The following is a 24,394-nucleotide window of genomic DNA, read 5'->3' on the forward strand; positions in this document are numbered from 1 at the left end:
TACAGAACTCTGACTACACGATCACATTTCTTTTTCAGCTTGTGTCGCTGGTGCCAGTGTTGACCACAACTGCTGGCTTTTTACCCTTTTCCCTTAGGGTGTTCTGTAGCCATTTAGTGACCCTGGCACAAGAGAAGCAACTCATCGTCCTGAATACATTTCTGCAGCCATAGAAATGCCTGTCTATTCCCCTAACTATCGAATCTCCTATTTTTGCCCTTCTGATCTTCTTTGAGCCCCCACTGAGCCAAATGTGCTGCCAAGGACTTGGCTCGAATTTCACTCCCTTGGACAAAAATCCTGATTTTCATCAGTATTCAGAACTGAATTCTGATTGGAGAATTAGTTGCACCCAGGGGACACCTGCACTACAAACCTATTTCTTAATTGCAGGTCACCCATTCCCTCTCTCCCTGCACACCCTTATATTCCATGTATGAACATTCTTACCATGAAGTTCTCAATCTCACAAATGTGCCACAGTGATAACAGCTGCTGCTCATGCTCCGAAACTGGGATCACAAGCTGCTGCAACTGACGACACTTGCTGCCAGTATTATTCAGGACGTGAGAAACATCTTGGAGTTTCCACCTAGTACAGGATGCACACTCAAGGGGTTGGAGGAGTTTGCATATTAGATAATAACCTTGTTACTAACACTTAACCATGTACCAAAATAATAAACAACACTCAACCCTGGGAGCAGGTCAGCTACTGCACACTACAACTGTGCACATTTATAGTGATATATGGGAGGGCTGGAAGTTGCAAAAATTTGGAAAGGGGAAAACGGTTGAAGACTATTTCAGAATCTGCAATCTAATTAAATTACCTGTTGCAGAAACACAATACATACAAATTCTGGAATTACCTCCTCACTCTACATATGTAATGGTTTGAAACGAATGAGTCGTAGTCTGGCAGGTTACAAATTTAGTCGCCCTCGAGGCTGATTTCACAATTAGCTTGTTAGTGAATTTGTGAAATTATTTGCACTTTAACATTATAGTCACAGCAAGTTTTCAAATAAAATCTTGAGTTTTTCCAACTGGTCCAAATTCCATTTTCTAAAGAGCAAGTGAGAAAGGTACAAGCACTCATGTTCTCTCATGGTATTCCTGACATTCAGCTTTTTGAAATCTTTCACTTATTCACAGCATTAATATTACATTTTCAGAATTAACATGCATCTCCGTATGGACAGTTTGGTGAAACAACAGCTGCATGATTGGTCCCAGCTCCTAAAGGATGTTTTAGTACCTCCCCCCGGAACGTCCAATGAATAATGAAAATTACAGCCCAGGAACAGGCCCTTTGGCTCCCCCAAGCCTGCACTGACCATGCTGCCCGACTGAAGTAAAACTTCCTACTCTTCTGGGAAACATATCCCTCCATTCCCATCCTATTCATGTATTTGTCAAGATGCCCCTTAAAAGTCACTATCACATCTGCTTCCACTACCTTCCCTGGCAGTGAGTTCCAGGCACCCACCAACCTCTGTGTAAAAAAATTTGCCTCATACATCTCCTTTAACTTTGCCCCTCGCAACTTAAAACTATGCCCCCTCGTAACTGACTCTTCCACCGTGGGAAAAAACTTCTGACTATCCAATCTGTCTACGCCCCTCAATCTTGTAGACTTTGATCAGGTTGCCCTACAACCTTCGTCATTCCAGTGAGAAAAAAACCAAGTTTTTACAACCTCTCCTCACAGCTAATGCCCTCCATACCAGGCAACATCCTGGTAAATCTTTTCCACATCCTCTCCAAAGCCTCCCCATCCTTCTGGTAATGTGGCAACCAGAATTGAACACTATATTCCAAGTGCAGCCTAACTAAGGTTCTATAAAGCTGCAACATGACTTGCCATTTTTTTAAAAACCTTTTTTTACCTTTCTCACCCGTGCCTCCCAATTCACTCTACACATTACAGTTGTATGTACATGCTTAATTGTTATTTTATCATAGCTACCAATGTGTGCTTTTGGACCAACTTTATCCTTATCTTGAGAAGCATGCTATTCCTATATTTATATTTATATTGCGGATAAGAGCTTTCATCCTGCACCTCTTTGTCGATGCTGTGGGTTTCGTATTGTGACTGTTTGCCAATGTCATTGGAATCTGGCTGCAGATCTTAGATCAATTCAGATATCTCTGCCACTTTACAACTTAAATTCTCTTAAGCACCCTTGCTTTGCTTTATAATAGTCAATTGGCTCCTCAATTTTCTCTCTTTTGTCTATCTGCATTTATTTTTTCTTCTAGTTTCTCGCGCCCTGTATAACTCTTGCCATTCCTTCCCCAGGGACAGTCTGTTTTCCAAATTCTTGTTTAATCAACAGCACATCTTCTGTTCACACAACAACATTTTGAGTACACTGAATCCAAGGGATGAGACAGGAAAAGTCAAGGATTTAATCAGCTCCCTGGCAGGAAAAGCAATGCAACACTACTTGCTGAGAGTCTTTATGGCTGTTTCACTAACTAACACAACTGATCAAGCTATAAAATGATACAACTGATTGTTAGAACAATCAATATAAGTATGTAGCGAAACCTATAATGTCTTGGCCGAAAACCTATTAAGCACTGTGTGCTCAATCCTCAGTAAGATGATGAGAAAAACCTCCTTTTGGATTAAAGGAGTTTTCAACAACATAAACTGCACAAACAGCTTGTTTTTTTCAGTTCATAAGGAATACCGTGATGGCTGAAACAAAAACCTATATTTTTATGCAGTGTGGTGGTCCTTTAAAGAACTAATACCTAATTTCAGATTTATAAAAGTTGGGTTCCAGTCATGGGACCAGGTTCCTGGAAGTTGAATAAAAGAAAGAAGTGACAACAAGTTAATTATAGGGGTGAGTAGGTTCCAAAGAACAGGGAGGGAGAGTGAGAAAGTTTTAGATAAAAACTTCATATTTAAAGTAAATTAAAATGTGGAGAGTTCTGACCTAAAGTGGCTATGCATAAGACGCCAGTGATGCCTATGCTGAATGGGAAGTTTTCAACCTTCAAACAATGGAGGAGATTTAAAAAGATAATGTTAACGAAAGTAAATAGAAGGCTCAGGAAATCTCAGCCTGCATACCAATCATTGACTAAGTACCCAACCAAGTGGTTCACCTTCCAAATTTTGATAGGTATTTGACTTGAGGATTTTGGGGTGCAAGTCTCATTGATGTAGAAGGAAAATGGAGTTATGACATTTAATTTTGAGTATTACTAATTCTGCTTATTATATTTCTATCCTTAATGTAAGCTGACTATTTAAGGTAAGAGTGTAATTATTATAAGCTATGTCCTTTGATGTGTGTGTTGCAAAATTATTTTAGTTAAACCATGAACATTGTGGCTTCATTCATTTAAAAATACTTCAGTTTTTGGATTCTAAAATAATTTAAAATGTTACTAGTCTCTAATAATAATCACAACAACATTTAAACTAGTTTCTAGCTACAATGAAATCTGATTTCCCAGTGTATTTAGCTTCTTCATGTTGAACCTCCAGCAAATTGCACCCAAATGGCAAATATTTCAGTTGTCTCAACAAAATTTCACCCATTGTTTCAGGACAGTTCTTCATCTCAGCTACAGGTGCACAGGGAGAACGGGAGATGTCAGCCACCATCCACCTACAGCAAAACCATTTCTCTCATGACTTCCCCTTCATTGTTTTCTGATCACATTCTTTTTCAAGTGCTGTTAATTAAACATGTCTGCTTAGATCAGTTATTCACCATCCACTTCAACTGCTCTTTAAAAAAAATCATGCAGACATTGCACTCAATTTGATTCACCCTCTGCAATATAGAGAAATGGCTGAAGGGACGATGGATCCTGACAACATTCTAGCAATAGTACGAAAGACTTGTGTTCCAGAATTAGCTTCACCTTTAACCAAGCTGTTCCAGTACAGGTATAACAGTAGCATGTAACCAGCAATGTGGAAAACTGCTCAGGTATGTTCTGTCTAGAAAAAGCAGGACAAATCCGACCTAGCCAATTACTGTCTCATTGATCATCAACAAAGTGATGGGAGGCATCGTTGAGAGTGCTATCAAGCAATACTTCCACAGCAACAGCCTGTTTATTGATGCTCAGTTTGGGTTCTGCCATGGCTACTCAGCTCTTGGCTTTAATACAGCCTTGCTCCAAACATGGACAAAAATGGTGAGGTGACATCAAGGCAGCAGTTTTCAAGGAGCCATTGCAAAACTTAAGTAAATTGGAAGCAGGGGGTCGAATTCTCCACTGATTGTGGAAAATGGTTCTGGCTATTGGAGGTCAATCATCTCAGTCCCAGGGCATTGCTGCAGAAGTTTCTCAGGCCTAGGCCCAATCATCTTCAGCTGCTTGATCAATTACCTATGAAAGGTCAGGAGTGGGGACCTTTACTGATGATTGCATAATGTTCAGCACCATTCACAACTCGTCAGATACTGAAGTACTCCGTGTCCCTGTGCAGCAAGACCTGGACAACAGTCAGGTTTGGGCTGATATTTTCAAGTAACATTACTGCTACACAAGTACCAAGCATTCGGTATGAGAGGATCTAACATTCAATTGTACTATCACTGAATTTCCCCAATCTATATCACTGACCAGAAACTTAAAAACTGTGACTACAGGAGCAGATCAGAGGTTTGAAATTCTACAGTATGCAACCCACCTCCTGACTCACCTGTCCATCTACAAAGCACAGATCAAGAGTGCAATGGAATACTCTTCCCTTGCCTGGATGAGTACAGCTCCAATGACTGCAACTCATCAAGCCTCCTTCAACAGTGCTTTCCAAATCATTGATGTTACCACCTAGAAAGAGACAGCATAATTCCACTATCCTCAAGCTCCCCTCCAAACTACACATCATGTTGACTTGGAACTATATTGCTCTCCCTTCACTGTTGGCGGATCAAAATTCTGGAATTCCTATCCTAACAGCACTATGGGTGTCCCTACACCACATGGACTGCAGCAGCTCCATGCAGTGGTGCACCATCACTACCTCAAAGACAATCAGGACAGACAATAAATGTTGACCTAACCAGTGAAATCAATGTCCCATAATATAATTTTAAAAATTTACATTATGAAACTGAAAGCAGCAACAGATATCTGTTCTATGTAAATACCTTTGTGGGAATATTTAATTGAGAATTTTAGATGGAGATTTACAGGAATGAAGACCAAATCTTTGTCATAAATTTAATTTTCCCCAAAGGAACTCTATCTCCTGCCAACAATCAGGTAGTTTTTGCCTTTCAGTTACCCTAGAACTTCTCGAAAGAAATATTTCAAGTTTAAATAAATAAAAGCTTCTATACTTAGCTGACACAATTTGCACTAATTTCCTTCTCGAATAACTATGCAAATAGCACAACCATGTTTTGGGGGTTATGTCTAAAAAGGCCTCTAACTTAGGTCAGTATAGGTCATTCCAGGTGAAAATTTCAATCTTCAGTTGAAGACCAAGTATAACATTTCTGCTCTCCTGTGGGGAAATGCCTGCCATTTGCTCAAGCATCCTTTCTCCCTCTTGACAACAGTGTATCCACAATCTGTAATGGCTAGTAGAAACTTATGTCCTCCCATGCAAAACACAGCCAGCTAAAGCACCAACATAAATTCAATAGAATTTCAAAATAACAAATCTTGATTAAACTTACTATACTTATGACCAAGCCAACACATGGTCAATATATCTGAAAAAAAGCACTCTTTAAATCTAACTGCAAAAGGCTGTTTCACAAGAAGTAAAAACAAACAAAAATGACAGCTGAATTGCGCTACAACTTCTCCAGTCCAGAAATGCCAGTTGTTCAGAACTTTTTTTTGAGAAAACCCATCATAGACTTATCAGTCTGCTTGTCAAGCACTGCAATAAATCAGGAAGGCATTGGATCACCTAATGTGATGATTGTGAGCACAACAAAACTCAGTGTGAGATTACAAAACTGCTTGACCATACTGCCTCTCTCCGCCCCCGTCAGTCCGGGTGCATCCCCCCCACCCCCGCCAAGTCCCCTCATCAGTATGTGCTGCTACTCCCAGTCCCCATCAGTCCGTACCGCCTCCCCTCAGTCCCCATCAGTCTGTGCCGCGCCCCCCCCCCCACCGGCAGTCCCCGTCAGTCCGTGCCGCCGCACCCACCCCCCCAGTCCCCGTCCATCTGTGCGGCCGCACCCCCATTCCCCGCCCGTCCGTGCAGCCGCTCCCCCATTCCCCGTCCGTCCATGCGGCCACCGTGCCAACCCCCTCCATCCGCCCTCCTCAGTCCCTGTATCTCTCTGTCAGTTCATTCCTCCATCTCTGTCAGTCCTTTTCTGCATCTGTGTAGCTCTCCTTTAATCTTGAAAAATGATTTTTCAGTTTTCAAATGACTAAAAAATTTGCAATTTGAAATGAGACAGAACTGACTACTTAAAAATGCAAGGCCAGTTACTAAAGTGAAGCAAACAAGGTGCCCTCAGTGAATTGAGGAACATCTGTCAAAATTTAAAGATGCATTGAAACTCATCATTGTCCAAGGAAGAGACATTAAAATGCAAATGCTGGATAATGAAACAATGACAACAACAGACAACCCACCTGAAAACCCTTGAAAAGGTACAATGGGTGAAGTTTAAAAGGCCAATCTGCAGCCATGGAAGAAGATTGCAAGTTATGCAGGGAGTGTCAAGAACGTGTTCAGCAGAGGAAACAGGCTGAATAGCAGCACTCTTTTGTAAAAAGTGTGGATCACTCACTTTAAGAAGTCAAGCATCAGAAACAGCCAGGAAACCAAGATCTTGGACTGATTGCACAATCTTCTACTTTTGACCAGATCCTAGAAACTAGCGACTCCAAATCGGCCACAATGTTTAAAATTTAAACCTCAAGAAAAATCAAAGGACATTTAACCATGCATTCATCGAACTTTTATATTGGACTCTAACTTCCCTTATTTCATGTGGGCGCACATGCATGATGTTTCAACTTCATGCTTTTTCCTCTGGTGTGTCATTCATTAATTTGCTTGCTTCAACACAATAAAACCTTATTTGATTGGCTGTTCATTGCTCACTGCATAAATAATTAAATACATTTGGATTTGAAAAAGGCATATCCTTGTCAAATTGCAACTTCAACCACTGTCGTAACCAACTGAAGAGGCTGAACAGAGGGAAGCCAGTTAACTCCTTCGCACTTGGTCATAAGTAATCCAGAAAATTCCAATCAACTTTCCTAAATGTAACTGCATAGATTAAAATTACTTCCAAGTTAGTATCTAGAGTGTAAACCATATAGGCACCTAAATGGTTATATGCCACAGGAGGGTACAAGATGGATTCCTGTTCACAAGAAATGTCACTGATATTTGTCAAGTTGAAGCCAGTGATAAGATTGTGTGCAAAGGAATAACTATCTTAAGAAATCAGCTCCCTGGCTAGGTTTGATTCAGAGATGTGAAACAAAAAACAAAAGCATAAGAAAGAGCAATATATAAAAAGCAGAGTGTTGAGAGCATATTTTAGCATACGACACAGACCTTAAATAGCTTTATGTGAATCAAAACCTTCAATTGTCAAGAAACAAATATTGCTGTCCTAATACTAGTGCAAACTCCCAGTCAATCCTACATTCTACCCAACATTTATCAGCTCTATGTTAGCGTTTAAGAGTATCTTTTTTTTTCAGAAATATTAATCTTCCTCTGATCTCTCTTCCTTCAACATCTTCTGTGGCTGTGTGCAAGATTCATGCATAGCCTCTACCAATGTATCTTTGACGAGGAGGCAAGTAAAAGCAGGAAGAAAAAACTCCCAATCTAAATTACTACTCTTCCCTATGGAAAAGATCCTAACCTCTACTTTATACTCCACCATAAATGGTACATCAATTATACTATAGTTTCCATTAATAGATCCGTTGCATCATTCTGTCTGAACAGTGTGTCTTACTGATCTTCCTGTAAAGCCTGATGTGATTTAAAATATTACATTTGACTTTTACAGGATGCTCAGTGACCACTCGTTGATTACAAAATAAATGAAACTATTACAGGGAATATCAATCATCTCTATCTGCTGTGGCTATGCAGCCTGATAGTATTGCATTATACATGTATGACCCAAATGGGTCATCTATCTCTGCTGCACGCACCTCAATTCTGAGACATTAGGTCAGTCCAATTAAAAACCGTCACTTTACCTATTATAGTTAAGAGTCCAGTTAGGTGATGAAACAGTACCTCAAAGCAGAAGTCTTGTCCTAGGATGCTACTGTGCAAAGGTTTAACAAAGACGTCCTGCTCCATGCTTAACTCCAAAGCCTCAACTGCACTTCCAGGGCTCAACAATGATTCATGGGAACGTGATTCTTTCAATTTTGGTAAAGCACGGGACCTGCAAACAATGAAAAATAAATTATGGCAAAATGCTTCAATGAGAATGTACAAACCAAAATGTTAAGCTACCAAAAGCTTTTTGTGAGCACAAAAGACAATTATAATCAGAAACTGAATTATAAATCATTTGTGCTTGCACTGTTAGTGAACGCATACACAGCTCTTTAATGTACAAGCCCTCTGCAGTTTTTCTCTCTTCCTCCATCTCCCATCAATGGTGAGGAGCATAGCAGCATTTTCATCTTGCTCAATGTTACTCTATAAACAAGCAAAATAAATCTGTAACGGTAGGAGGTGTTGAACAAGGGTAATCTGGAGTACTGTTTAAAATTTTGGTCTGTTTATTTAAAAAAGGATATAATTGAATTAAAAGCAATTCAGGCAAGGTTCATCAGACTCATTTTTGGGATGAAGGGCTTTTTTTGATGAAGAAAGGCTGAAAATCTTGGGCTATTATTCATTGGAGTTCAGAAGAATAAGAGGCAATCAAATTGAAAAACTTAAGATCCTGAAGAGACTTGATCAGTTGGATACTGGGAGGATGTCTCCTCTTATGGGGGAGATCATCCATGAATCGTAGTTGTTAAAAATTGTTGATAGAGTCAAGGGTTGTGGGGGCAAACAGAAAAGTGGTGTTGAGACCACAACCAGATCACCAGGTCAAATGTGGAGCAGGCTCAAAGGACCAAATAGCCAACACCTGTTTCTAAGTCCTATGTCCCTGCCCTAAATTTTATTTGCCTGGATAGCCATAAATATACTGATATAGAAATAGAAACAATTATAAAAATAGAACACGGGATTGTGGGGGGGGGGGGGGAATAAGGCTGAAGAAATAATAAATACATATCTTTCTTCAAATGGAGCCCACCCTTTTAAGCGGGAGTGAAATATGCTAATTATGGACTTTCCCCAGACCAATTTTCATAAATAATTCATCACCATGTTGTGTGAAAAATTACATGCTGGAAGCAGCCAGATTTCAACAGAAAATAACTAAGCTTTTTCTCCCCCTCTTGTTTTAGTTTTGAGTGGAATTCAGAATGTTCATCCAACTACCCGAGAGGATTTGAGAAACAACCAATATGTATACATAAAGACAAAATACTGCAGATGTTGGAATCTGAAACAAAAACAGAAAATGCTGGAAAAACTCAGCGGGTCTGACAGCATCTATGGAGAGAGAATAGCATTTACATATCATCTCATCACTTCCTAAGCACGTCATTTGCTTCTTAAGCATTACATTTGTAGTGCAGTCACTGTATTTATAGAGGCAAATCCAGCATCCAATCCATTACACATTAGACAAGAGCTAAGCAGAAGAATGACACACAGGAATTTGTTCAGGAAAGTATAAACTTCACTGTTTGTCAGATCAAGGATGTCAACAGCATCCTTTGCCTCATTACAACCACATTTGCCCATCTGTTCAGAGGAATGCCAACTAGCTCCCCTGAAAAAAATTTCAAAAGTGCAAGTGATACGGCAAGAGCTTTATAAAATAAGATAGCCATCTTTGCTTGCTCCTATCCAGTTTTCTTTCTCCTGTCTAAAATCTCAGACCCAAACTCAACATCAGCATCCCTGCAGTGTCTCATGCCACTAGTTATTCAGTGAGTCAGCCGAGACAGTAAGTGTTGGCAAGTTACTTATCCACAGGGCACAGGCAGGAAAATCATAGCCAGCCCAAACTCAACATTCATGCTTTGCTGAAAAGTTTGACTGGATTTCAATCAACAGCAGGAACAACAGCCAAATCATTCATGACTCAAATCAGTTCAACTAAGCACACAAGCAAAGAGATAAAACCTAGGGCCATCTTGATTGCAATCGTCCAGCTCCGTACAATGCTAACTTAGTTGATAAATCATTTAGAGTAGGCAATCACCAAATTGTCAGGTGGAATAATGTGGGGCCATTATAGAATTAAAATTATTGTTTGACACACATTGAACATTAGATGGCCTGTAAAATAAATCACCTACATTTTGCATTCATCCTCAACTTTACTTAACTACTCATATTCTGAAGTTACGATGGCTGGTTTGCTGCCTACTTCTCAGACCACTGTTGATGGAGCTCAGAGTGAGCTGTTATAAAAGGCCTATGAGAGGCAGAGGCCACTCTTTGATTATTTTTCACGCTAAGTGCAGAAGTGCCTGACTGGTAATTTCTCATAGCAAAATGACTGAGATCAGGAGCTCAGCAGACTGAGAGAAATCAAGCCTGCTTCATACCACATAATGTCCAGCAGCTAATAGATCTATTTTTTAAACGCTGCAGACATTCTTAAAATCAAATAATTAAAACTAAGTCAAGGCACTTGGCTTTGTGACTACATTCAGTCCCTACCCAGCTCCAAGATCTGCTCCAATGACAAAGAAATAAAAATATCAAGAGTATCAAAAATATCAAGAATATCAAATATCAACTTTGAATCATTAATGCTTCATTGGAACAGATGCTGAGAACAGATTTGCAAATACTTCCAAAGCTTGGACAAGTGTGATTTCAAAAGTGCCACAGGCAATTCTATTCTGTCAGGAAACCGACATCACAGCACTAATGCAAAACAACACATGAAACAGCAGCATGTGAACAATATCAAATGTTGCAAAGCTATTGTACAATGCTGCTCAGGTAACCTGTCACACATTGTGGACATACAGCAGCACTCCACATAACACCCAGCACTTAGCAATTTCCCTCAAATGCAGATCCTGTATAAAAAAAAATTGCTTACTACAATATGTTTCTGTCTGGATTCCAAAAATAGAATTGCCTCAGGGAGATGATATTGAAAACTGTTGTCCTGCTTGCTTCAGTTTTATTTTTATTATATTAGTCTTCTAGCATATGGCAAAGGACAGCACAACAAGCAACAAGACAGGACTTACAAATCCTTTTGAAGAGGAGAGCAATCTCTGCAGGGTGCACTTCTCTCTACTATGCTCGAGGAATCTGATTGCTTCCTTGCTCACCAGAAAACCGTGCTATTTCACTGTGTTCTGTGAAATATTTTAACAGTCCCATTCACTAAATCTTTAAACCTGCATCGTTGATAGAACATTAATGTCTGTGCGCAATATCGCAACATGTAGTTTTGCAATTTGAATTCTTTGAAAAAAAATCCAAGATTTTTCTTTGCATAATTCAAAGAGGCTCGGCATGCAGGGAGAAAAACAACTGCTCTACTCATAAATTTAAAAAAAAAATCTGAATTCAAAATAGAAAAATGGTATATTCAAGACAATAATGTTTTTATAAAATATATTAAATCTATGAAAAAAACATATCCCACAGAATTTATGCAATAAATTGGCCAAAGTGGAGCAGAGGAAAAGCTGGAATAAATTATTGATACATTTATTTTACCAGTAGTGTAAGCATAAGAAGCAGTATTAGGCACAGGGACATCACTTCAATCCCCATCCCTGAGCTCCTCAAGTCAGCACTAATGCTACAAAGGAATGCTCTTGTGCCATTCCCTGCAGCCAGTTTATCAGTAACCATTTGGTCCCCCTTCCTCTAGTGCCACATGAAGAAAATGAGAGGGATGGGGGCAGAGAATCAGAAAAAGGATGCAAGATAAGGAAATAGACCATGACAAATAAGATCAAACTTGTCAAGTTTGATTTGCTGCAAGCAAAGACAAGGTATACCTAGCAGTTACTTACAATTTGTCCCACTGTCAGTAATTTGTTTTCACATGTATTTAATCTACACATATAGTAGGGTGTGCATGTTTGTGATAGAGGTAACCAATCTTGACCTTTACGTGTTCCCCAGTTAGGATGTCACAGCTACACGTGAACCTCCACTGCTTCACCTTGTGGGTGAGCAGACAAAGACATGTATTTGTGATCAGCTGGGTCAGAGTGGTGGGCAGAAGAAAACCAACAAAACAAAAGTGAAAATTGACCCATGTTGTTCTTATGCATGTCATCTTGAGAGTAAACGCCATAGCTGAAAGCATGATAAGACAACACTGACCCACACACCATCAGGTAATAAGAAATATGACAGACACAATAGCGCAAATAATTTGGAATTTATTTTTAAAGGTGCATTCTCAATCAATATTTTCAAAACTTTGATGTTTAGCTCAGAAGCTACCTAGCAAATTGTTATAATACTATACTTACATTAGGCAGCTACGTAGCCATTTAACAGAACATCCCCAGATCATGATGGGTCCAACAGATTGAGAGAAGGTGATCCCACCTTTCTCCTTGGCTACGTTCTTGCCACAATTTTCAAATCATACACCAAAAGCAGGGTGTTGTGCTTCAGTCTTTCATAGATCTCCTTTATTGCACAAATCTTCAGAACGTATCAGTCCAACAGGTAGTTCTGTTGCTGAAAACTTTGGCTGTCAAACTGAGCCACTTTGCTGGTTTGCACAATGCAGGATTGTACACTTTAGAAACTCCACTCCACATATGCAAAAGAAACCATCATCCTGGAACAGCATCCAACTTCAGAAACTGAATATCCAACACATTTGAATGGAAAACTTCCTCTCAACTGCATGTTCAATATCAGATCAATTCCAATCATTGTTCCTTCTCATACAAGATAAACGAGGCAATTCTCTGCATTTTAGTCTCAGGCCTAGAATGCATTGATTTTTTCCCCAAACAAGCAGAATTATCCATCCACCATGTTAAGATCACTTGAGGACAGGACACTTCTCTTCCCCTTGTCTCAGTTACATGGTCGAACACCTGGTATCAATTTCTTGTTGAAATAAAGGTCTCTTCAAATTCTACCCATCATTGACTTAAAAGGCCAGTTTCTTCATCTCCTTGCAAACACACAGCTGGAACAGGTCAAACCGCTTCCATTTCTTCGAGGCATATAATGGGATTAGAATGATTCCCTTCATTCCCAGCCACATTCTGCGTTGATTCGCTTTTTCATACTTTAATAACATGCACAATAGAGAGAAAGCGAATTGTTTAAAGGAGCAAACAAATCACTTTATCACCAACACTTAAACAACATAAACATGGGCCTTACGCACAATTGCTTTGTCCCACCTGGGGCTGTTGTTATGGCAATGCACCTATGAGAAGATTAGTGTCTGAAAGCAGCAGGGGCCATGAGCAGCAGTTCTACTTGCATGCTGCTTCTTTACTGCAGCACTCGTTGAGCAACACACTGATCTCAGCAGCAGAAATCAATGTGACCCTCAAGAAGAACAATAGTAATTTCACCTCGAGAAGGACTGTCCATCACATGACATCTTCAGCGTCTGAGCACACCCCAGCTGATCAGTGAGCTCGAGTGCAGCAGCCCACTGCGTAAAACGCTCTCATACAGATGCTTTCATCTGGATTCCGGCCAAGTCAAACTGTAGTGACAAGGATTAAATATAGAATGATGGATGGTCAGGAGCAAAACAGAAGATATTTACTGGCCAGGTATCAGCTTGGTGACTGCACAAAGCCAAAAGCAAGGGACTTGATGTATATCTTCATCATTTATATTTCGATCATTTGGAGAGAAAAGACTTTAAAAATCTTTAAGCTGGTTTATTTCTCATTAAAATATGACTGGCATTACATAAGATGAGTCGGCTACACAGGTAAGCAAATAGTTTTAATTAACTGCAGTAGACCAGGAAGCTGAGTGATGAAAACTGTAGGAAGATGTCAGATTAAACAAAATAGATGCTAATTGGAACAACATGGGATGACAGATCAGTGTGTTAATGTCTGCATGGAGGTATCTGTTCCGAGCAGTCTCAGGTAGCAATGTGGCTTTCATTGCTACCTCCTTGATATTTAGAGGGCATGTATTTATGTCAAGACATATGAGGTGATGTGCCACTTAGAGTATGTTTTGGGATGGGTAAAAACAGGCATGGACAGTTTAGTACCATAAAATAAATGGGGAATACATTTTAAAAAAAAAATCATTCAACATTTTTAAAAAGTAATTTTTTTCCTCTTTGGTCATCCTTGAGGAAAGAGAAATTAACAGGGAGAGCAGGTTTGTGTCTGGGGGAAGAGAAAAATCAGAGCAGTACTTCAGAATTAAAGGAATGCTTTGCCTCACTTCATAATTCAATCCCCACTCCAAAATAGCCACTTCTCAAAGGAAATTTAAGATAAATTCTCAGTGTCATGTGAGCCACATCATTGCGAAATAGTAAACTTTTGCCTTGAAAAACAGTATAATTTGAATTATGCCCAAGTGGTAAAAGATATACCAGAGTTGGAAAGCTCCACATAATCTAGCTATGGTAGGACTAAAAGAGCTCTTTAATTTGACAACAGTGACTTGGTCAAAGCCAGGAATTTGTTTTGTATTGGGCAATACCAAATGCCTGAGCCTCAGGTGAGTGATTGGTCAAACCATTGTTGCTCAGCAGCAAAGTTAAATACAACCAGCTTATATCTAGGCAGGTTTCCATAGCTGAATTTCTCCTTAATAAATATTGGCCTCGTTGCAACAACCAATTGCTGCCTGATGGCAAGTGCCTAACCCGGCAAAGATCAGGAGTTGAATCTGGGAACACGCTGTTGTGGAGAGCATAATGTTCCACCATTCCTTCACCCATTAGGGCACTCAGGATCCCAACAATTCTAAGTTAAGCTAAACTGTCCACTAAAAAAGTGGTTGACTGCCTAATGTTCATGGCATCAATTCTGTGAGTACAATTGAAAATATGACATTTCATCACAGCCCTAGTTTCTAGTCTCACTGCAAGTAAATCACCTATGCCCACGTTGAAAGGCTTTTGACACAGAGGATTGTAATATTCAAATCAATCATGAATAATAAAGGTACCATAGGTGCTTTTCCTGCAGTTCTATCTGGATGGCCTTTGCAGGCAACCTGTGATGTATCGTTTCTTAACGCCAGCCATTTTAAATTATGTAAATACAAAATCTTTTTTTCACCCTCTGAGCTTGGAATGAGATAAAGACATTCATCTCACTCCCTCTACAGACCACAAATTTATTTCCGACATTTGAGATCAACTCAACTTATTCAATTTTCCAAGGAACATTAATTAACTGCAAGGATAACCTTCAAGAAGTTCAAATTCTTCTTTCGTTTTGAAAATTTATGGCTGAGCTTTTCTCCCCTTTTCTGTTTCACTTGCCCAGTTTCTGCCCTACATGCTAAAAAGGATCAGTCCTTAATAGCTTCCAGTTACACTACTAAGCTGCCTTTTAGTGCCTCATTTCAAAAGTCTGCACTATGACCAGGGTCATGTTTCTGAACTACACCATGAATTACATGTAAACCCAATCAAATCTTTCTCGTAAGTCTTAACATGTGCACTCACAGCAAGTCATAATCACCCTCAGGCAGGTCATCATAGACAATGGGAGATACGATTGTGAGATCTGAAGGATAATTGAGATAACCAAGGCCAGCTTTTTCAGAATGAGGTACATGTTAACATCAAAGATCCTAAGCCTGAATCTTAGGAATAAATACTGAAGTGCTATATCTTGTCATCTATGTTGCATGACATTGGCAACAAATGAGACTACTGGTAACTTGATAGCACACCAGTCTTACTACTGGTAAGATGGGTGGCACGGTGGCTAGCACTGCTGCCTCACAGATTTGAATCCTGGCTTGGGTCACTGTCAGTGTGGAGTTTGCACGTTCTCCCCATGTCTGCGTGGGTTTCCTCCGGATGCTCCAGTTTCCTCCCACAATCTGAAAGACGTGCTGGTTTGGCACATTGACCCAAATAGGTGCCATAATGTGGCGACTTGGGAAATTTCACAGTAACTTCATTGCAGTGTTAAAGTAAGCCCTACTTGTGACTAATAAACAAACTTTGAAAAAAAAACTTGAATGCATTTGAGAGTTAATAAGGAAGATGTTCTGCATATCCGGCACAGATACAAAGACTATTGAGGATGTGGTGGTAATGGCTGGATTAGAAAGAAAGAGACAATATTTTGGTTCTATCATTGAAGAAAAGTGTAGACAAAGGCAACTATTGGAAGGAAAGATGGATGGAAAACAAGGGAGAAGGAAGCAGTGAAGAAAATGGATGATGGATCGAATAAGATTGGATGCAGGTGACCTATATGGAATGTAGAATGGGAGCCAAGACAGACAGATATGGAGATCCACGGCACTTGAACATCTGGAGGAAGTTAACACCAACAAACAAACTCATAATAAGTAATGCAGGCTGGAGATCATAATGAGAAATGTGCATTACATTTATTAACCACGTCACAGTGGCACAGTGGTTATAGCACTGCTGCTTCTCAGTGCCAGGGACCTGGGTTCGATTCCCAGCATGGGTCACTGTCTGTGTGGAGTTTGCGCGTTCTCCTTGTGTCTGCATGGGTTTCCTCCAGGTGCTCCGGTTTCGTCCCACAGTCCAAAGATGTGCGGGTTAGGTTGATTGGCCATGCTAAGTGGCCCCTAGTTTCTGGGGGATGAGTAAGGTAAATATGTGGGTTATGGGGATAGGGCTGGGTGGGATTGTTGTCGGTGTAGGCTCAATGGGCTGAGTGGACTCCTTATGTACTGTAGGGATTCTATGATTCTACGATACATGTTTTGAAGTAAATGCTAGCACTCCCAGATCAGTTGCATAGAAAAGCTCTATCGGCTTTGCCCCCAATCATATTTTAACCAATATGCCTTTTAAAAAAACGCAACAGCTATCATCCCATCCAATTTTATGCAAGCAGGTCAGTGACGAATGGTTATGGTCCTGGATTAGCAACTCAGAATTAATAAGAACATAAGAAATAGGAGCAGGAGTAGGCCATCTAGCCCCTCGAGCCTGCCCCGCCATTCAATAAGATCATGGCTGATTTGTCGTGGCTCAGTTCCACTTTCCCGCCCTCTCCCCATAACCCTTAATCCCCTTGCCGATCAAAAACCTATCAACCCGCGTCTTAAATATATTTAGCGAGGCAGCCTCCACCACTTCAAAGGGCAGAGAATTCCAGAGATTCACCACCCTTTGAGTGAAGAAGTTCCTCCTCAACTCCGTTCTAAACCGTCCCCCCTTTATCTTGAGGCTGTGCCCTCTAGTCCTACTGTCCTTTCTGAGCGGGAAGAGCCTCTCCACCTCTATCCTATCCATCCCATTCATCATCTTATATGTCTCAATGAGATCTCCCCTCATTCTTCTAAACTCTAACGAGTACAAGCCTAGTTTATTCAGCCTCTCCTCATAGCTCAACCCCCTCAACTCCGGTATCAGCCTAGTAAACCTCCTCTGTACTCCCTCCAAGGCCAAAATATCCTTGCGTAAGTGCAGTGAACAAAACTGCACACAGTACTCCAGCTGCGGCCTCACCAGTGCCCTGTACAGTTGCAGCAAGACCTCCCTACTTTTATATTCAATCCCCCTCGCTATGAAGGCCAGCATCCCATTCGCCGTCCTGACCACCTGCTGCACCTGCAAGCTGGGTTTTTGCGACTCATGCACAAGGACCCCGAGGTCCCTCTGCACTGTTGCATGCTGCAGTTTTTCGCCATGTAAGTAATAGTCCTTCCTACCATTATTCCTACCAAAGTGGACAACTTCATACTTGCTAACATTAAATTCCATTTGCCAGTTCCTGGCCCATTCGCCCAGCCTATCTAGATCCTTCTGCAGAATTTCCACACCCTCCGCACAATTTGCCGTTCCACCAATCTTGGTGTCATCAGCAAATTTCGACACCATACACTCGGTTACCTCCTCCAGATCATCTATATAAATGCTAAATAGCTGAGGCCCCAGCACCGATCCCTGGGGCACTCCACTAGTCACCAACCGCCAATCTGAATAGCACCCATTGACCCCCACTCTCTGCCTCCTATCTGACAGCCAATCCCTTAACCACGCTAACACCCTATCCCCAACTCCATGCCCCCTAACCTTCTGTAATAACCTCTTGTGCGGCACCTTATCAAACGCCTTCTGAAAATTAAGAAACACCACATCTACCGGCTCTCCTCTATCCACCGCCCTAGACACATCCTCACAGAACTCCAATAAATTTGTCAGACACGACTTTCCTTTAACGAAACCGTGCTGCGTCTGCTCTATCAAACAATTCTCCTCAAGATGCCTCGCTATTTTCTCCTTGATCATGGATTCTAGCATTTTACCTTCAACAGACGTTAAACTAACCGGCCTATAATTCCCTGCCTTTTGCCTGCCACCCTTCTTAAACAACAGTGTAACATTAGCCGTTTTCCAATCTTCCGGCACTTCCCCGGAATCCAGCGAGGTTTGGAAAATAATCATCAAGGCATCCACTATCATCTCCGCCAATTCCTTCAGAACCCTTGGATGCATTCCATCCGGTCCTGGGGACTTGTCCACAATCAGTCCCTCCAGTCTGTCGAGCACTTATGTTCTTAATGCCTCGAGGGCAACTAGTGAGGGGAGTAAGTATCAGCAACATTACAAGAATTAAAAAGTAAAATTCTTTCAACTATTTATCATGTTCGATTATCAGTGATCAATTGCTGGGCAGCACTAAACAAACTCACATCACTAAACAACTCCATCACAGCAGTCCATTCTGAGGATGAATATGACCACTCAAAGAGATGGCCATCGTTCGCTAACAATTATGAAACAGAACATCAACAAGTCAAGTACATCAAAAAACTGGAGATTTACATTATAAAAACACAGGTCCTCAATGTGATTTCAAGCCTTTAATTGCATTTCAGAGTTGAGACAGCCAAATTAACCTTGTTATACTTATTAATGAAGTTCTGCAAGCCATGAAATTAATAATGTCTAGACACTCAAAATATCTGTCTTTTGAAACTAAGATTTCTCTCCTAATGCAGCATTATCTTGGAGTTACTCACTCTGAACATATCACAGGATCTTGATTAAATCCTCTGATTACGGATTCAATACTTGCTTCCTGCTTGTGATGTTAACTGACAGAAAACAGCAATCAATAAATACTCATGGTCTCTGGTTTTTGTAACAATGGATTATTAGAGCAGGCACTCCTATACTTGCTCAACACAAACAGAAACAATGACAGAAATATGTTATATAATTAAAACAAAATACTGGTTAAATCAACAATCTCCAAGTCCAACAAGTGGAAATGTAATTGTATACTTCATGGGACGAACAACAACAATGACAAGTATGGGCATGTTTGGCACTGCAACATGGAACTGCTGTTTGGAAATAAATCTGTAACTGTATTTTATTCAGCAATAACAAGTACATACAACTTAAAATGGGTCACTTGCATGCAGGTCATTGAAATTTCCAAAAGTAAAAATATAAATTATTTCACTCTAGATTGCAAGTCAAGAGCTTTTGATGAATAGTTCGCTGCAGTGAAAGATACTGGATACACAAATCAAAACACTCAATAGCAGCAATTCACTTTCTACTGGCACAGACCATCTGGCAAACCTACTCACTGTGCAATAGAAATAAGGTTTGTACCACTGATAGCTTTCTCTTCAGTTGCAAAACTGTATTTAGAAAAATCCTGATTGGAAAGCATAGCAAAAGCATATACATAGATCGTACAGAGAAGACCAGCACACAAAGAATATCAACTGCTGAGACAGATTATCTTTTTCATTAATAGTGAGGCATTCTGACCACGTGGTCACTTATCCTGTAGCTATCTTCAAAGCAAAAAGGGATGCAATGTCAAATCAAATCAAAACAGAATCCTTTTTCATTAAATAGAAAACCAAGGCTTTTCAGATATTGGAAAAATGCTCCATTATCTTGAAAATGACATCTTGTAAACGCAAAGCTGATCTGATCACACTTCTGTCTGTGGACAGAATCCTGGATGCGTACAATACCTGCACTGCAGAGTGCTGGTTAAGTAGGTTACCAGACCTTGCAGAACAATAAATTCTGGTGACGTGATGAAAGTTCCTTCAGGCAGGCTGCATTGGAAAGGGTACTTACTCATGCAGAACCAGCCAGCGATTTGCCTCAGTCCTCCTCTGATACCTTAAAGCCTACTTTCCTCCAATCAGTATTATTTCCTTGGTTCTTCAGCTGAAAGTATCAGCTGCTACATCCAATACACCAAGGTTTAATTGTGAGCTTAATCCAGAGTCCAACTGTCCACAATAATTTCATTTCAGCCAACTGCTGCATCTGCTAACCTGGAGTTAAATGAAGCCTAGCTTGAAGTGATAAAGGTCAACCAAAAATGATAAATTCACAACAAATAACCTGTACTAGCAACAGTGGCATAGTGCTGTCTTTGTTAGACTGGTAATCCAGAGACCCAGGGTAATGCTACGGGGCCTCGGGTTCAAATCCCACCACAGTAGGTAGTGCAATTTGAATTTAATTCTAAAAAATATGAAATTAAAACTCTGATGACGCCCATGAAACCATTATTGTATAAACCCATCTAGTTCTGGAAATCCACTATCCTTGCCTGGTCAGGTCTACATGTGACTCCAGACTGTGCACTCCCCTGACAAGTGGCAAGTAATGTTCACGTCACACAAGTGCCAAGCAATGACCATCTCCAACAAGAGTGAATCTTACCATTACCTGTTCATATTCAATGGCACTACTGTTGCTAAATCTCTCATTAACAACACCCATAGACTAGTCACATTAAATACTGTGGTGACAAAAGCAGATCAGAGGCTAGGAATCCTGTGGCAAATAATGCACTTCCTGACTCCCCAAAAGCACAAATCAAGCGTGTGATGGAATATTCTCCACTTGCCTTCATGAGTGCAGCTCCAACAACATTCAAGAAGCTTAATATCATCCAGAACAAAGCCATCTATGAGATAGGCACCCCATCAACAAATATTCACTCTGTCGACCACCAACGCACAGTGGCAGTGGTTTGTACATTTACAAGATGCACTACAGGAAATCAAGGCTCCTAAAGTTTCTTAAAGCTTTATTTATTAGTGTCACAAGTAGGCTAACATTAACACTGCAATAAAGTTACTGTGATAACCCCCAAATCGCCACACTCCGGCACCTGTTTGGTACACTGAGGGAGAATTTAGCATTGCCAATGTACCTAACTAGCACGACGTCGGGCTGTGGGAGGAAACCAGAACACCAGGAGGAAACCCATGCAGACAACAGGCAGAATGTACAGACTCCGCACAGATAGTGACCCAAGCCGTGGATCTAACCTGGGTTCCTGGTGCTGCGAAGCAGCAGTGTTATCCACAATGTCACTGTGCTGAACCCCGCCTTAGGCAGCATCTTCCAAACCCATGATCACTACCAGCTAGAAGGACAAGGACAGCAGATACATAGGAATACCACCATCTAGAAGAAGTTTTTTTTCTAAGCCACACAACACCCTGACTTGGAAATATATTGCTGATCCTTCATTATTGCTGGGTCAAAATTCTGGATCACGAACAATTTGTATATACCCGACATCACATGGACTACAGTGGTTCAAGAAGGCAGGTCACCACCACCTTCTCAAGGGATTGGCAATAAATGCTCCAAGTCAGAGAAGCTCACATCCCTTGAATGAATTTATAAGAAATATAATTTGTAAGTTAAACTTGTACACAAGGCAACAAATGGCTTAGAAATATATTTTACATTCTTTCTGTATAGTATTGCTTCCCATCACTTTAAGTGCTAATACCATGATTGCACAATTACAGTATTGGTGGAGTGGAAAAAGCCAGTCTTGCACTCATGTTTTTGGTGGGGGTGGAGAAGTATTGCATATGGTCGTTTCTGGAGAATTCAGAGTCCTTATCACCAATTCAATGTTGAAATGAACTAACTATGGGACTTTGTGAGGTCAAGAAGAATGGTTTGCAATAAGGTTGCACAAATGCTTCAGCATGAAACAGCCTTATTATGCCTCTTATTCTGCAGGCAATATTTTTCTTCATAGCATTAGGTGCCATAATAGAATAATAACTTGTTATGAATATTTGATCACTGCTTTTAAATGCTCAACCAAATGTTAGAACAACATGCTGAATCTGGTAAAACAATAATTCAGAAAAAAAAGGCATCTTGGAATATGTACTTGGTGTTATTTGTGGAGAGAAATGGAGCAAAAAGCATGTATGACAACTTACAAAACTAGCACAAATTCCCCAACAGCTTCCAAAATCTTGAGCAGTTCTCAAAGTCGATGGCTTATGAAGGGCCCTTGATTATAAGTGAAAAACAGTAATCTACCTTTAATTCAAACAATTATACCTTTCCCTTTTCTATTTCCCTCAATTCAGTCAGGCGTTCTTTATCTAACCACTCTGACTCCTTACATCAATCAAACTGGCACTCTCCCTGCTCTCAAGTTTGCCCTGACAATTTTGTCCCAGTCCATGTTGGCATGTTCTCTCCTCAATTAATACTGCTCTCATTCTTTCTTTAAATTGCAAAGTACTGTGTCCAGTTTCTTACATCCTTCTTACAGTTTTCTAGTGTTTCTTCTTAAATATCATCCATGTCACCCATTCCATGACACAATTTCTGTTAACCTAATCCCTGAATTGTTCCTTTTGCCGTGTTATTTGTTCTTCACTGCCATCCATTTCCTACATTCATTTCTATCCATTCCATCTTTGTTACACCAATACACAGAAAATTGAATATTCAAGTTCCAGGTCAATGACCGATGTACATTTAAATGTGATGTTTCAGTTATCCATTTTATTTAAAAAGGACTAAATGAGAAAACTAGTTAGTTGAATAACATATGCTGGAGATAAAAACAGAAAATATAGTACTCAACTGGTCAAATTGCAGAATGAGTGTTTAGATCAACTAACTTCCTCCAGAACTGGGAAAAATGTCACAATAACAATTTTAAAAACTAATAAGAACAGGGAAAGGGGAAAAGGAAAGAGCAAGAGGGAAGATATATGACAGGGTGGAAGATCTGATGAAAGCTCATTGACCTCAAAGGTTAAGTCTGGGTCTTCTTCCACCAATGCTGTGGGATACCTCAGCAATTTCAGTTTTTATTCCAGATTTCTAGGAGCCACAGTGTCTTGCTTTTTAGATTAAATGACAAAAGCCCAAGGTTGAAGGTAATATTAGCAAATTCCTCTGAGCCCACCACCTTTCATGCCCACAGTTACATAGTTGCCCTTATTTAAGTTTAAAATACTTAGTCTTAGACCCACTCTTCTCCCTTACAAACTGGATGTGAAATTCAATTGTATCATGGTCACTGCTACCTAGGAGTGCCTTGAAACTGAGGTAATTAATTGATCCTGAAATATTACACAGTATTAAGTCTAAACTAACTTGCTCCTTAGCCGGTTTCGGAACATGCTATTCTAACAAAGTATCTCAAAAGCATTTTAAGAATTCCTCAAGCAGGCTACTCCTACCAAACTGACTTTTCTGTTTACAGTTACCCATGATAATGGTGCTTCCTTCATCACAAGCGCCCAATATTTCTTCTTGTATACTTTGACCTACATTTTAGTTAGTTACTGTTAGGGGGCTAGTTGTCCACTCCCACTAGTGACCTCTTTCTCCGACTTTTCCTCATCTCTCCCAAAACCAATTTCACATTCTGATCTCCTAAACTAAGGTCATCTTTAACTATTTCCAACTCTAACCATGGCACCAAGACAGAAAATTAACTTGTGTATTAACATAGCAATCTGAAAAATAAATTGTGATGTATGGCACAATAATGCAGATTTAACAAAAAATAAAATTGCTAGCTGTTGCTGTTACCTGTCTGCAGAGGCCTGTTTATTATATTGTTCTCACAACTTGGTAACTATTATATTCTGTACCCCAGTTATCAACTGGTAACAACTATCTGGAGGACTAAATTAACATTTCTCAGTGAGTCACTTTCCCAATGGTTGTTTTATGGGCTATATAATGGCTGCTAATGGAACTTGAAATTTCTTGCACCTCTGAAAGTGTTCAGAGAGGTGCAAAGTCGGGCAGGCTCCATGAGGGGCTTGGGTCAACTGCAAGCGCTTTGAGGAGATGTTGCCACCTTTACTCAGATCTGCAAGCTTTCTGCCACGATATTTTCTCATCAAAGACATCTGCTCCTAAATCAGCAA

The 24,394-nt window shown here is 40.2% G+C and overlaps 1 protein-coding gene across 9 annotated transcripts in view; it reads right to left on the minus strand.

The window, feature by feature from the left end:
* rasal2 (RAS protein activator like 2) overlaps positions 1–24,394 on the minus strand; it is a 388,464-nt gene that overhangs the window by 68,731 nt on the left and 295,339 nt on the right. For 8 of the 9 annotated variants that reach the window (XM_080195958.1, XM_080195961.1, XM_080195959.1 and 5 more), the window contains one exon: positions 8,237–8,390. In XM_080195958.1, coding sequence (XP_080052084.1) covers positions 8,237–8,390 — 154 coding nt within the window. Of the gene's footprint in view, positions 1–8,236; positions 8,391–12,540; positions 13,445–24,394 lie in introns of those variants that run through there. The other variant, XM_080195964.1, reaches the window with a different exon arrangement.

Source organism: Carcharhinus amblyrhynchos, chromosome 9 (genome assembly GCF_965287045.1).
Source record: "Carcharhinus amblyrhynchos chromosome 9, sCarAmb.v2.hapA, whole genome shotgun sequence".
In the NCBI taxonomy this organism is placed as follows: Eukaryota; Metazoa; Chordata; class Chondrichthyes; order Carcharhiniformes; family Carcharhinidae; genus Carcharhinus; species Carcharhinus amblyrhynchos.